Source organism: Anomaloglossus baeobatrachus, chromosome 12 (assembly GCF_048569485.1).
Source record: "Anomaloglossus baeobatrachus isolate aAnoBae1 chromosome 12, aAnoBae1.hap1, whole genome shotgun sequence".
Taxonomy (NCBI): Eukaryota; Metazoa; Chordata; class Amphibia; order Anura; family Aromobatidae; genus Anomaloglossus; species Anomaloglossus baeobatrachus.
The window spans coordinates 135,256,299-135,271,222 of record NC_134364.1 but is presented as its reverse complement, the minus strand read 5'-3'; the positions used below and the strand labels follow the sequence as shown (position 1 = coordinate 135,271,222).

Here is a 14,924-nt window from a genome sequence, read left to right as displayed (position 1 = left end):
CGACCTGTCATCCACCTTCTCTCTTCCACATTCATTACATCTGTCATTCTCCTAACGCCCTTCTCTTTCCATTTGAGGAATAGTCTATTCTCTCTCCCCTGGGGGAAGTTTGGTGATGCCCAAGGATTTAGGTATTTTGATACCTTCCATGAAAGTCCCAATTTCCGTCTTACCAATCTCCAGGCCAACATGGTGTCTCGGAATATAACGGAGTTTCTTATGTGACCTTCAACCTTGGACAATGGGGAGTGAAGAATAGACGTCAGATCCCATGGCTCAACGTACTTGAGTTCCATACCATAATCCGAGTGCCTACTCGTTCCTCTCAGCCAATCGATCACGTGTCTCATGATGCACACTACGTTATACCCTCTGACGTCCGGAAAATTTATCCCTCCCTCCTCCACAGACTTCATCAGCGTGCGCAGCTTTATTCTGGGTTTCCTTCCCCTCCAAATAAAATCTGCATACGCTGAGTTCAGTCTGTTGACATCCCTTAGTGTTAACAATAATGGAATCGTTTGGAAGGGGTACAGCAGTCTAGGGAAGCTCATCATTTTTATGAGGTGACATCTTGCCAGTAATGGCAGGGGTAGTCCCTTCCAGCCCTTCAATTGATTTATGATTTTTCTGATCAGTGGACCATAGTTCATTTTATAAATTGATTGCACCGTCCTTCCTACATGTACTCCCAGGTATTTGACTGATGTTTGTGCTACCGGAATTCCATTCACATGCCCATTGCTTAAGATACCCCCAGCTGGCCCTTGGTCCCCGCTCAGGAATAGCAGCTCACATTTCTTTTTATTTAATTTAAAACCTGAAAAGGTGCCAAATTTTTCTATCATGCTAAGTGTCCGGGGCAGGTCCGCACCAGGATCCCCCATAAATAGAATCACGTCATCAGCAAAAAGCGCTATCTTCATTTCTGTACCCCATATGTTGATCCCTTTAAAACTATTATGACCCTGCAGCACTCTTGATAGGGGTTCAATTGCCAGGTTAAATAACAATGGGGATAGCGGGCATCCTTGTCTCGTCCCTTTCTTCAGGGGGAACACGTCGGACAAAAAACCCGGGGTGTGGATCCTTGCTCCTGAGTTGGCATATAGACTGTTAATATAGAGTCTCATCTTACCTAAGATCCCCGCGGCCTCCATCACCTTGTCTAACCAGCTGCAGTTAACATTGTCGAACGCTTTCTCGGCGTCGAGTGTGACTAATGCAGGACTTACCCCCCCCTTCGTGCGCCCCAATCTCACTGCGTCTACCACTAGAATCGTCTTCCTAATGTTGGTCACCGCATTTCTCCCTTTTATGAACCCTACCTGATGTTCTGAAATTAACCTAGGTAAGACCGTGGCCAATCTGTCCGCCATGATTTTAGACATTATTTTTAAGTCCTGGTTGATGAGCGAGATGGGCCGATAACTCGAAGGGTCGTCCAGGTCCTTGGTTCCCTTGGGTATTAATTTAATGTATGCTATATTGGCATTTTTAGGGATTTCTGTTCCCCCCAGAATTGCGTTAAAGACTGAAGTTAGATCCGGAGAAATCAGATCCTTGAGGACTTTATAAAATTCGCTGTTGAAACCATCGGGCCCTGGAGCCTTATCAGTACTAAGTTCCCCAATTGTTTTTGAAACCTCCTCCTCTGTGATATCTGCGTTTAAGACTTCCAGTTCCTCCTCCGTTAAGCTAGATAATTGGGCTTGCCTTAGCCACTCCGCCTCCTCAGTCATGTCGTTATGTCCTGGCCCGTACAACTTTCTGTAATATTCTTCCAAGACCTTATTAATTTCCTTGGGATCCGATGTCACCCCTCCACCCTTTATTTTCATTTTAGAGATTACCGTAATCTTTCTGTTGCCCCTTGCTAAATTTGCCAACATCCTCCCCGCCTTATTCCCAAATCTATGAAGATCCACCTCTTTATGTGACCAGAATAGTTGTTCCTTTTTTTTTGCCCACTCGTCAAAGTCTCTCTTGGCCGCCATCCACCTATCTTTTGCCGTGATAGACCTGTCTGTCAGATAGTTGGTATACGCTAGTCGCACTGCCTCGCTGTGAAAATTGTATTTCACGTTCGTCTTTCGTTTAACCATGGCCGCATACCCCACCAAGCGTCCTCTCAAGACCGCTTTCGCCGTTTCCCAGAATAATACTGGCGTCGCCCTATGTTCCTTATTATTTTCTGAGAACTCTTCCCACCATTCCTTTATTATCTTGTGAAAATTGTCCTGTCTTAGGAGAAACGACGGGAATCTCCATATAATGTCTGATCCTCTCTTGAATTTCTCTCTAAGACCCACTCTCACCGGACTGTGATCTGAGATCACCATACTCTCAATCATGCAGTTCTGCACACCATTTGCCAATTCCAAAGACAACCAAATCTGATCTATACGAGACCAACTGTTATGTGGGTGAGAGAAGTGCGTATACTCTCTGTCATGTGGGTGAGTTACTCTCCAAATGTCTTTTAGTCCTACATCCTCCAAAGAAACCTCTCTGTGGGCTGAGCCCTTGTCCCCGTGTCCCACCACACCCTCTCCCTTGCTTCTGTCCTCCGCTGAGTCTGGCACTGCATTAAAGTCCCCCGCCACTATGATGTTAGTTTCCCTATCTGAAAGAATTATGGATTTTATGGTGTCATGGAACTGATTCTGTTTCGAGTTTGGGCCATACACATTATATATACTGAGTGTTCCCGCTGGACTGGTAATTGTTAAATGCTGCCATCTTCCTTGATCATCCTCTTCCTGAGCCACCACTTCATGGCTAAGCTGTTTGTTTATCAAAATCATTGTGCCCGCCTTCCTTCCCTGTGCCGCTGCCCCATATACTGAACCCACCCAGTATTTTTTCATGCGGAAAAAATCTTCCCTCCCTAAGTGGGTTTCTTGTAGAAGTGCAATATCAGTTTTTAGTCTTTTCAAGTGTCTTAGTATCATTGCTCGCTTGTTAGGTGATCTAAGGCCCTTAACATTCCACGTTATTAGTTGCACCATGTTTGTCTGAACGGTTTGCTCTTGGTGATACTGCCCTTCAAGCCCTCGACTGTAAGAGAGACACGACTGTCAACAATGCACTCACAAGTGGTTCCTACAGAATGGCATTTCTTTTCCCCAACTCGAAAATAAACCCCTATACAACATATGAAAAATATAAATCCTATAACGACCAAACAGGTATTCCCTTTAAAGGGACTTTCGGCTCTTTTTGCCATGTTAGTGACTTCCCTTCTTCCTGGCCAAATTATGAGTCTCCCTAATCACCCCCCTGATAAACAAATTCTATGTTTCTTTCCCCCGAGTATCGCACAACAACCTTAGGTATTATGCAAGGAATAAAACAATATGTCATATATAGTAGAACCTTAGCGAGAGTTCTTCCGCTGGCTTAGTCCTGATTTTGTGGGACCTTCCTTTCAACCCGTTCGGATCCACTGTATTGAGATCTGAAAGAAAATCCAGAGAGAGAGAAGCAGAGCCCAGAAAAGAGAGAAAAAGAAGAGAGTGAAGAGGAAAAAGAGAAAGGTGAGGAAGAAAAGAGAGAAGAAGAAGAAGAGGAGGACAAAAGAGGGGAAAGAGCAGAAGAAAAAGAGAGGAGAAGAAGAAGAGAGAGGAGAAAGGGAAGGAGAGAGAGAGAAAAGAGGAAGAGGGGAGAAAAAGAAGGGGAAAGAGAAGAAGAAGAAGAAGAAGAGAGAGGAGAAGAAGAAGAGGAGAGAAGAGAAGAAAAAGAGAGAGAAGAAGAGAGAGAAAAAGAGGAAGAGAAAGGGGAGGAAAAAGAGAGAAGAGGAGGAAAAAAAAGGGGGGGAGGAGAAGAAGTATAAGGAGAAAGAAAAGCAGAAGGAGAAGAAGAAGGTAGAAGAAGAAGGAAAAGAAAAAGAAGGAGAAGAGGAAGGAGAAGAGAGAGAGGAAGCAGAAAAAGGACCTCTCATCTTCTCCTCTCCCCCGCCACCGAAGGTAGGAAAAAGATTGGTTCCCTCTCCGTCCCTCTCACACCGACCCCCCCCTCTCGGCCCGCTCCCCCTCCTTGGTCAAGGGGTTCAGAGAAAAACCAGTAAAAATCAGTTCAAGAGTCATCACGTGACTTGGTGGCTCTCAAGGGTGCTGCTCCCTGAAGTCCGGTCTGGGGCTGGGTTGCTGAGCTGGACTCCGAATCCCCTCTCCGTTGGTCTCAGGGTGTGTTTGCCTGCTGTGTTGTCCGTCCCCTCTTCCTGAACCTGTAGAGGAGCCTTTTCTGTAATTTCCTCCTTCATTAGATCTCCTCTCCAGAGCCTCTGCCCGACTTCTGTCGTGATCTGACATAAGGATGTTTTCCGCTTCCTTGTGGTCTTTATAATATGAGAATGTTCCATTGGAGTTCCTGACCTTTAGTATGGCTGGGTAAAGTAGTTGGCATTTTACTCTTTTGTTGTACAGAAATGTGCACAGCTTGCTGAAGTCCTTCCTCCGCTTGGATACATCAACCGAATAGTCCCCAAAGATCAGCAGTCTATTTCCTTGGTATTGTAGGGGCCGTTTACGTTCTCTAAAGGCCTTCAATATTTCTTCTTTGTGCTTGTAGTCGAGGTATTTGACTATCACTTGTCTGGCTCTTGGCGGGTATTTACTGCTTGGACTTTGTCCTTCTCCTTTGTTCATCTCTTGTTGCCTCAATGGTCCCACTCTGTGGGCCCTTTCCACTCTGAATTTCGCTTTTATACCCAACGCCTGTGGTAGGTCCACCTCGCAGATGTTGTCTAGCTGCCCCAATGATACCGATTCTGGCAGCCCCACAATACGTAGATTATTTCGTCTCGATCTGTTTTCTAGGTCCTCTGCCTTGTCTTTCAGGTATTCATTAGATTTTATTAAAGTTGCTATTTGATCTTGCATGGTCGAGATTGCCTCCTCAGAATTAGAGATTCTCTGCTCTGTTTCTGTCAGTCTATTTGAGTGATCAGCCAATTGCTTCTGCATGGCGGCTAGTGAAGATTGTATGGCTGCCTCTATGGCTATTTTTATCTCCTTAGATAGATGAGATGTCACTTCTATTGCCAATTTTTTATAGTCCACATGTATCTCTTGTACTTGCTTATTGTGACCAGCAGGTGGTGCTGTTTTCATATACCTTCTTGTTAGTGTGGAGCCTCTGCCTCCCTCTGTCGCCCTATAGGGCTGAGATGGAAGTGTGTCTTGCTGTTTTTTACTTCCTTTACCAGGAATGGCAGAGGATGATCTCCTCCTGTAAAGAGATTGCCCCCATTTGCCTCCTCTCTCCCTCCTCTGCTGGCATGCATCTTCCTCCGGCCCTCCTGATCCTCCACTGCCCCCCTCCATATCGCCGGCCTCCTCCTCTCTCAGCCCACCCTCCATGTCTCCCTCATCCTCCCACTGTGAGCTGCCCTCCTCTGGCCCCTGCATCCACCTCTCTCCAGCTCCGGATTCCTCTGTCTCCTCAGCCGTGTCCTCCATTACTCTGCCTTTCCAGCATGGATCCGTCTCGTCTCTCCCCTGCACCTCTGGCTCCGCCCCCGACATGCTTGCCGGCGCCATGATCAGTGCATTCACATCTCTCCCAGCCGCAGCGTCGCCGTTCCTCCCGGATCCTTCACTGCAGCCAGCGCTTCTCAGCAGGTAGCGATCCATCGCTGCTGGCCTCCGCTTTCCTGCTGAGTGATTTTTGTCTTGTTCCCGGAGGCGGGGGGCTTCTTTCAGACTGGTTTTTCCAGGGGGTGGCAGGAGCTTCTCCCTCAAGCCTCCACCGCAGCCAGGACCGGAACCGGAAGTCACAGGAGGCTTTTTACAGGTGACAATGTAAGAGCTGTCTATAATGCAGGTAATGAGGTGATTAGGAGCGTCTAAGTGTCTGTAGGAGCCAGAACTCTTAAGGGTGCTTTACACGCTGCGACATTGCTAGCGATCTTGTTAGCGATGTGACACGCCAGATCGTAGATAAGATATGCCGAGATCGCACATAGGTCATTTATGTAGCGCCGGTCACATGTGTGATCTCGGCAAATCGTATGTGCGATCTGGCATGTTACATTGCTAACGAGATCGCTAGCAATGTCGCAGCGTGTAAAGCACCCTTTAATGGTTGGTAGGGGATCAAATACTTATTTCTCTCTGTAAAATGCATATAAATTTAGATAATTTATGCAATGAGATTTTCTGGATTTTATTTTTGATATTCTATCTCTGTTAAAATTAACTGACCCTTAAAATTATAGACTGTTCATGTCTTTGTCAGTGGGCAAACTTACAAATTCAGCAAGGGATCTAATAATTATTTCCCCCACTGTATAGTCTGCTAGGGAGGAGACATTTTTTTGTTAAAGTAAACTGGTCACCAGTTTTTCCCATATAAAGTAGGGCCGCCACCTATAAGCCCTCATATACAGCACTCTGGAGTGCTGGTCCCCAATCCAATCCGCAAGGCAATAAAATACCTCTTTGTATAGTCAACTAAGGTGCGGTCCGGCCCGATGGTCATCTCTGGTCTTGATCCAGCTCCCCCTCTCTTCTTAAGAACACTGTCCTCCTTCCGTGCTTCGCATGGATGATGTGTTCTACGTCCTCACCACAGTGTCTTAAATCACGCTCCTGCGCAGGCACACGTCTCTTTCCCCTACTGACAGCAGAGCAAAGTACTGTAGTGCTCATGCGCCAGCACTTTTTATCCTTTCTAGGTCGCATGTGCACTACAGTACTTTGCCCTCAGCAAGGACAGAGAGGATGATGGAAGACATTGTATGGAGGAGGTAGGATGCGTCATCCACACAAAGCAAGAAGGAGGATGGCGATTGTAAGAGGAGAGGAGGCTCCGGATCAAGACCAGCGATGCCCATCAGACCGCACCGCCCTGTAGGCGAGTGTAATAAAAGCTATTTTTTGCCTTGCAGATCAGATTGGGGACAACATTCCAGAATTCTGTATATGATTATGAGGGCTTATAGGTGCTAGTCCTAATTTATATAGGAAACATCTGGTGACAGGTTCCCTTTATGGTGTATTATTAGCGTCAGCCTCCAGATGGCAGCAAACTAACCCGTGGTTCCGCTGTCGCACAATGATGGACCGAGAAACTCCTTTAAACATGCCCCCAAAAATGGAGGAGTTTCCTGAAGAAATTTACATTTGAAAATTGACCTGGTCAAAAAAACTTTCTGCACATACCCCTAAAGGAAATTTAGTTCCCCCCAAAAAAACAATGCTCATTCCAATACCATATTATTTTGAGCTATTTCTCAAGCTGTACTTAATTTACAGCCGCATAGTAGACAATTAATGGCAATCGTTGGACAATAACCTTGTTCACACAATTGCATATTTTTGCCACAATTTGATACTGCAGCAAAAAATATTGCATTGAGAACGCAAAGTGTGAACACAGCCTTAACATTAAGAAAAGATTTGCCTCTTTTCCATGACTTTTACATCTCTGATCTCTATTCGTTGCTAGATATGACGCAAAGTAAGTCTATACATTGGGAAACCTACTAATTGTTCACATATATATTATTCCTATGTAATAAACCTCCCACCTGATCAGGAGCTGTGCTCAGATCCAGGGCGTCCTTAAGAGACTGTGCAATGATCTCCTTTCTCTTCTCGAGGAAGTCTCGCTCTCCTTGTGACAGAGCAAATCCAAGGCGAATGTCCAGTTCTTGAGAGCTAACCTCAGGCAGAACAGAAAATACGAGTCAAGTAGGAAAAAAATGTACAAATGTTGTATTAGAATCTACAGCTCTGGCAAAAATTCAGAGTCCGCTGCACAATTGTCAGTTTTTCTGATTTTTCTCTTTATTTCTGAGTAAAATGTCAATTGTTCTTTATTCTATAATCCACTGACGACGTCTCCGAATTTCCAAGCAATAAATTCTGTATTTATTTTCTGAAAATGAGAAATGGTGAAAATAACAGAACAATGCATTGATTTCACCTCAAATAATGCAAAGAAAACAAGGTCATAATAATTTACACACAACAATATAATGTTTTACCTTAGGAAGATTCAGAAATCAATATTTTGTGGAATAACCATGATTATTAATCAAAGCTTTCATGTGTCTTGGCTGCTTTCCTCCAGTCTGTCACACGGCTTTTGGGTGACCCTATGCCAGCTCAGGTGGAAAATGTAAGCTTGTGATTTGTGACTATCCATCTTCTTCTTGATTACCTTCCAGAGGATTTCAATGGGGTTCAGGTCTGGAGATTGGGCTGGCCATGACAGGGTTTTGATGTGGTGGTCCTTCATCCACACATTGATTGTCCTAGCTGTATGGCATGGTGCATTGTCCTGCTGGAAAAAAACAGTCCTCAGAGTTTGGGAACATTGCCTGAGCAGAAGGAAGCAGCTGTTTGTCCAGGATAACCTTGTGTGCAGCTTGATTCATACGTCCTTTGCAAAGTTTAATCTGCCCAATACCAGCCTTGCTGAAGCATCCCCAGATCATCACTGATCCTCCACCAAATTTCACAGTGGGTCCAAGACACTGTGTTTTGTACGCCTCTCCAGGACTCTGTCTAACCATTTGACGACCAGGTGTTGGGCAAAGCAGAAAATTAGACTCATCAGAGAAAATTACCTTACTCCAGTCCTCTATGGTCCAATCCTTATGGTCTTTGGCAAACTTCAGCCTGGCTCTCCTTAGCTTCGTATTGATGAGAGGCTTTTTTCTAGCTTTACATGACTTGAGCCCTGGCTCTAGGAGCCTGCGACAAACTGTTCTTGCTGTGCACTTCACCCCAGCTGCCGTTTACCATTCCTTTTGTAGGTCACTGTCCTGGTCACCCCATTCGCCAGACCTGAACCCCATTGAAAACCTCTGAAATGTAATCAAGAGGACGATGGATAGTCACAAGCCATCAAACAAAGAACTGCTTACATTTTTGCACCTTTAAAGGAAACCGGGGATCACCACTGCGCTTGTCACCAATGACACTTAGTAGTTATTGTTCCAAGTCATTTATTCAAAAAGCACATACAGGTCTACGCGTTTCAGGCGTCTCTGCCCCCTTCCTCAGGACAGTATATTAATGATACGGAAGAAGTGGCATAAGGTCACCCGAAAGCAGTGTGAATGACTGGTGGAAACCAGCAAAGAAGCATGAAAGCTGGGATTAAACATCATGGTTATTCCACAAAATATTGATTTCTGAATCTTCCCGATATAAAACATTATTATATTGTTGTGTGTAAATGATTATGACCTTGTTTTCTTTGCATTATTTGAGGTGAAAGCCGTGCATTGTTCTATTATCACCATTTCTCATTTTCAGAAAATAAATACAACATGTATTACTTGGAAATTCAGAGACGTCGTCAGTAGATTATAGAATAAAGAACAATTTACATTTTACTCACAAATAGAAAAATCAGAAAAACTGACAATTGTGCTGCGGTCTCTGAATTTTTGCCAGAGCTGTAGATTTTCAAAAAGAGTTCCATTTTCAGAGAAGACATACTAAAGACGAATGACAGATTAATTGTAAGATAAACTGAAGTCTTGGAACAGATCAGTAATAATGACACTTTATGGAAGATTTACAAGCTGTAGAGAACCTAGGTGGCTTTTTGTTCCATTTACTGAACATTTGAGAATATTGTTTACAGGGTCGGACAGTGAACGCAAAGGAGCAGAATATACAGAGGTCACCGCTCCTTCATACCCTACAAAGGAGAAGAATATACCGGGGTCACCGCTCCTTCATACCCTACAAAAGGAGCAGAATATACCGGGGTCACCGCTCCTTCATACCCTACAAAGGAGCAGAATATACCGGGGTCACCGCTCATTCATACCCTACAAAGGAGCAGAATATACCGGCGTCACCGCTCCTTCAAAGCCTACAAAGGAGCAGAATATACCGGGGTCACCGCTCCTTCATACCCTACAAAGGAGCAGAATATACCGGGGTCACCGCTCTCCTTTATACCCTACAAAGGAGGAGAATTTACCGGGGTCACCGCTCCTTCATACCCTACAAAGGAGCAGAATATACCGAGGTCACCGCTCCTTCATACCCTACAAAGGAGCAGAATATACCAGGGTCACCGCTCCTTCATACTCTACAAAGGAGCAGAATATACCGGGGTCACCGCTCCTTCATACCCTACAAAGGAGCAGAATATACCGGGGTCACCGCTCATTCATACCCTACAAAGGAGCAGAATATACCGGCGTCACCGCTCCTTCAAAGCCTACAAAGGAGCAGAATATACCGGGGTCACCGCTCCTTCATACCCTACAAAGGAGCAGAATTTACCGGGGTCACCGCTCTCCTTTATACCCTACAAAGGAGGAGAATTTACCGGGGTCACCGCTCCTTCATACCCTACAAAGGAGCAGAATATACCGAGGTCACCGCTCCTTCATACCCTACAAAGGAGCAGAATATACCAGGGTCACCGCTCCTTCATACTCTACAAAGGAGCAGAATTTACCGGGGTCACCGCTCCTTCATACTCTACAAAGGAGCAGAATATACCGGGGTCACCGCTCCTTCAAAGCCTACAAAGGAGCAGAATATACCGGGGTCACCGCTCCTTCATACCCTACAAAGGAGCAGAATATACCGGGGTCACCGCTCCTACATACCCTACAAAGGAGCAGAATATACCGGGGTCACCGCTCCTTCATACTCTACAAAGGAGCAGAATATACCGGGGTCACCGCTCCTTCATACTCCACAAAGGAGCAGAATATACCGGGGTCACCGCTCCTACATACCCTACAAAGGAGCAGAATATTCCTGGGTCACCGCTCCTTCATACTCTACAAAGGAGCAGAATTTACCGGGGTCACCGCTCCTTCATACTCTACAAAGGAGGAGAATTTACCGGGGTCACCGCTCCTTCATACCCTACAAAGGAGCAGAATATACCGGGGTTACCGCTCCTTCATACCCTACAAAGGAGCAGAATATACCAGGGTCACCGCTCCTTCATACTCTACAAAGGAGCAGAATTTACCGGGGTCACCGCTCCTTCATACCCTACAAAGGAGCAGAATTTACCGGGGTCACCGCTCCTTCATACTCTTCAAAGGAGCAGAATATACCGGGGTCACCGCTCCTTCATACCCTACAAAGGAGCAGAATATACCGGCGTCACCGCTCCTTCAAAGCCTACAAAGGAGCAGAATATACCGGGGTCACCGCTCCTTCAAAGCCTACAAAGGAGCAGAATATACCGGGGTCACCGCTCCTTCATACCCTACAAAGGAGCAGAATATACCGGGGTCACCGCTCCTTCATACTCTACAAAGGAGCAGAATATACCGGGGTCACCGCTTCTTTATACCCTACAAAGGAGCAGAATTTACCGGGGTCACCGCTCCTTCATACTCTACAAAGGAGGAGAATTTACCGGGGTTACCGCTCCTTCATACCCTACAAAGGAGCAGAATTTACCGGGGTCACCGCTCCTTCATACCCTACAAAGGAGCAGAATTTACCGGGGTCACCGCTCCTTCATACTCTACAAAGGAGCAGAATATACCGGGGTCACCGCTCCTTCATACCCTACAATGAGCAGAATATACAGAGGTCACCGCTGCTTCATACTCTACAAAGGAGCAGAATATACCGAGGTCACCGCTCCTTCATACCCTACAAAGGAGCAGAATATACAGAGGTCACCGCTCCTTCATACCCTACAAAGGAGCAGAATATACCGGGGTCACCGCTCCTTCGTACCCTACAAAGGAGCAGAATATACCGGGGTCACCGCTCCTACATACCCTACAAAGGAGCAGAATATACCGGGGTCACCGCTCCTACATACTCTACAAAGGAGCAGAATATTCCGGGGTCACCGCTCCTTCATACCCTAACAAAGGAGCAGAATATACCGGGGTCACCGCTCCTTCATACCCTACAAAGGAGCAGAATATACCGGGGTCACCGCTCCTTCATACCCTACAAAGGAGCAGAATATACCGGGGTCACTGCTCCTTCATACCCTACAAAGGAGCAGAATATACCGGGGTCACCGCTCCTTCATACCCTACAAAGGAGCAGAATATACCGGGGTCACTGCTCCTTCATACCCTACAAACGAGCAGAATATACCGGGGTCACCGCTCCTTCATACTCTACAAAGGAGCAGAATATACCGGGGTCACCGCTCCTTCATACCCTACAATGAGCAGAATATACCGGGGTCACCGCTCCTTCATACCCTACAAAGGAGCAGAATATACCGGGGTCACCGCTCCTTCATACTCTACAAAGGAGCAGAATATACCGGGGTCACCGCTTCTTTATACCCTACAAAGGAGCAGAATTTACCGGGGTCACCGCTCCTTCATACTCTACAAAGGAGGAGAATTTACCGGGGTTACCGCTCCTTCATACCCTACAAAGGAGCAGAATTTACCGGGGTCACCGCTCCTTCATACCCTACAAAGGAGCAGAATTTACCGGGGTCACCGCTCCTTCATACTCTACAAAGGAGCAGAATATACCGGGGTCACCGCTCCTTCATACCCTACAATGAGCAGAATATACAGAGGTCACCGCTGCTTCATACTCTACAAAGGAGCAGAATATACCGAGGTCACCGCTCCTTCATACCCTACAAAGGAGCAGAATATACAGAGGTCACCGCTCCTTCATACCCTACAAAGGAGCAGAATATACCGGGGTCACCGCTCCTTCGTACCCTACAAAGGAGCAGAATATACCGGGGTCACCGCTCCTACATACCCTACAAAGGAGCAGAATATACCGGGGTCACCGCTCCTACATACTCTACAAAGGAGCAGAATATTCCGGGGTCACCGCTCCTTCATACCCTAACAAAGGAGCAGAATATACCGGGGTCACCGCTCCTTCATACCCTACAAAGGAGCAGAATATACCGGGGTCACCGCTCCTTCATACCCTACAAAGGAGCAGAATATACCGGGGTCACTGCTCCTTCATACCCTACAAAGGAGCAGAATATACCGGGGTCACCGCTCCTTCATACCCTACAAAGGAGCAGAATATACCGGGGTCACTGCTCCTTCATACCCTACAAACGAGCAGAATATACCGGGGTCACCGCTCCTTCATACTCTACAAAGGAGCAGAATATACCGGGGTCACCGCTCCTTCATACCCTACAATGAGCAGAATATACCGGGGTCACCGCTTCTTTATACCCTACAAAGGAGCAGAATATACCGGGGTCACTGCTCCTTCATACCCTACAAAGGAGCAGAATATACCGGGGTCACCGCTCCTTCATACTCTACAAAGGAGCAGAATATACCGGGGTCACCGCTCCTTCATACCCTACAATGAGCAGAATTTACCAGGGTCACCGCTTCTTTATACCCTACAAAGGAGCAGAATATACCGGGGTTACCGCTCCTTCATACCCTACAAAGGAGCAGAATATACCAGGGTCACCGCTCCTTCATACTCTACAAAGGAGCAGAATTTACCGGGGTCACCGCTCCTTCATACCCTACAAAGGAGCAGAATTTACCGGGGTCACCGCTCCTTCATACTCTACAAAGGAGCAGAATATACCGGGGTCACCGCTCCTTCATACCCTACAATGAGCAGAATATACCGGGGTCACCGCTCCTTCATACCCTACAAAGGAGCAGAATTTACCGGGGTCACCGCTCCTTCACACTCTACAAAGAGTAGAATATACCGGGGTCACCGCTCCTTCATACCCTGCAAGGAGCAGAATATACCGGGGTCACCGCTCCTTCATACTCTACAAAGGAGCAGAATTTACCGGGGTCACCGCTCCTTCATACCCTACAAAGGAGCAGAATTTACCGGGGTCACCGCTCCTTCATACTCTACAAAGGAGCAGAATATACCGGGGTCACCGCTCCTTCATACCCTACAAGGAGCAGAATATACCGGGGTCACCGCTCCTTCATACCCTACAAAGGAGCAGAATTTACCGGGGTCACCGCTCCTTCACACTCTACAAAGAGTAGAATATACCGGGGTCACCGCTCCTTCATACCCTGCAAGGAGCAGAATATACCGGGGTCACCGCTCCTTTATACCCTACAAGGAGCAGAATATACCGGGGTCACTGCTCCTTCATACCCTACAAGGAGCAGAATATACCGGGGTCACCGCTCCTTCATACCCTACTTGGGAATACACAGGAGAATTTACAAGAAACACAAGTCAAAGGGAGATAATGTGCAACACTCAGCAGCGGCAAGTAAATGTACGGGACTGCTGCTTTCCAACTGATGTATCGATAATATTATGCTTTAGGGGAGTGATCCCCAAACTTTCTTATCTTGAGAGCCATATTCAGCTCCGAGAGGGTGGTGAGCCACTAGTGACACTTTGAGCCCGCATTAGCAGTATAAAGACAGCCAAAGCGTTTCCACCTAAATAATACCAGGGCAGTCAATATACCAATATGCAGGGGTTACCCAATACAACCATTCAGTACGCTCAGGTCAAGCGCTCCCAGCACACGGTCACAGGTACTATCATCCTGTCCCCAGTTTACCATGCTTATATTACCCCCCAGGCCAGAGCTGCTCGTCTGTATGAGGATACTCATGATTCACCGTCTGGAGAGCTTTTCTTCATAGCGCTTTGCTAGGACAGGTGCTCATGCAGCTAGCTGGCAGACCGCTGCCACTCACAGGTTGGGGACCCCTGCTTTAGGCAGACCCCATTTCAGCTAATCAGAAGCTGTGCCAGGTATTGGACCCCCATGATCACACTTTAAGGAGTTAAAGCGAGCCACTTTAATTGTTCCTATAATGGACAATTTTCATGTTTGTCCTTTTTTTATCTACTGATCCTTATGAGATTTTTGCTTCCTGAACAAGTTGTAGCATTGATTGTTATTATTCATTTTACCATAAAATGTACTTTAAAAAAAGTGAGGTGAAATAAAATGGAATTCTGCAGTTTTTTTTCATGGATTTTACATATTAAAGCAGTTGT

At 46.4% G+C, this 14,924-nt stretch overlaps 1 protein-coding gene across 1 annotated transcript in view; it reads right to left on the bottom strand.

The window, feature by feature from the left end:
• The window catches only part of PLA2G4F (phospholipase A2 group IVF), a 178,854-nt gene that overhangs the window by 58,320 nt on the left and 105,610 nt on the right, over positions 1-14,924 (bottom strand). Inside the window, exon 11 of the mRNA XM_075330911.1 lies at positions 7,535-7,664. Within this exon, the coding sequence (XP_075187026.1) occupies positions 7,535-7,664 (130 nt within the window). The remainder of the gene's footprint in view (positions 1-7,534; positions 7,665-14,924) is intronic.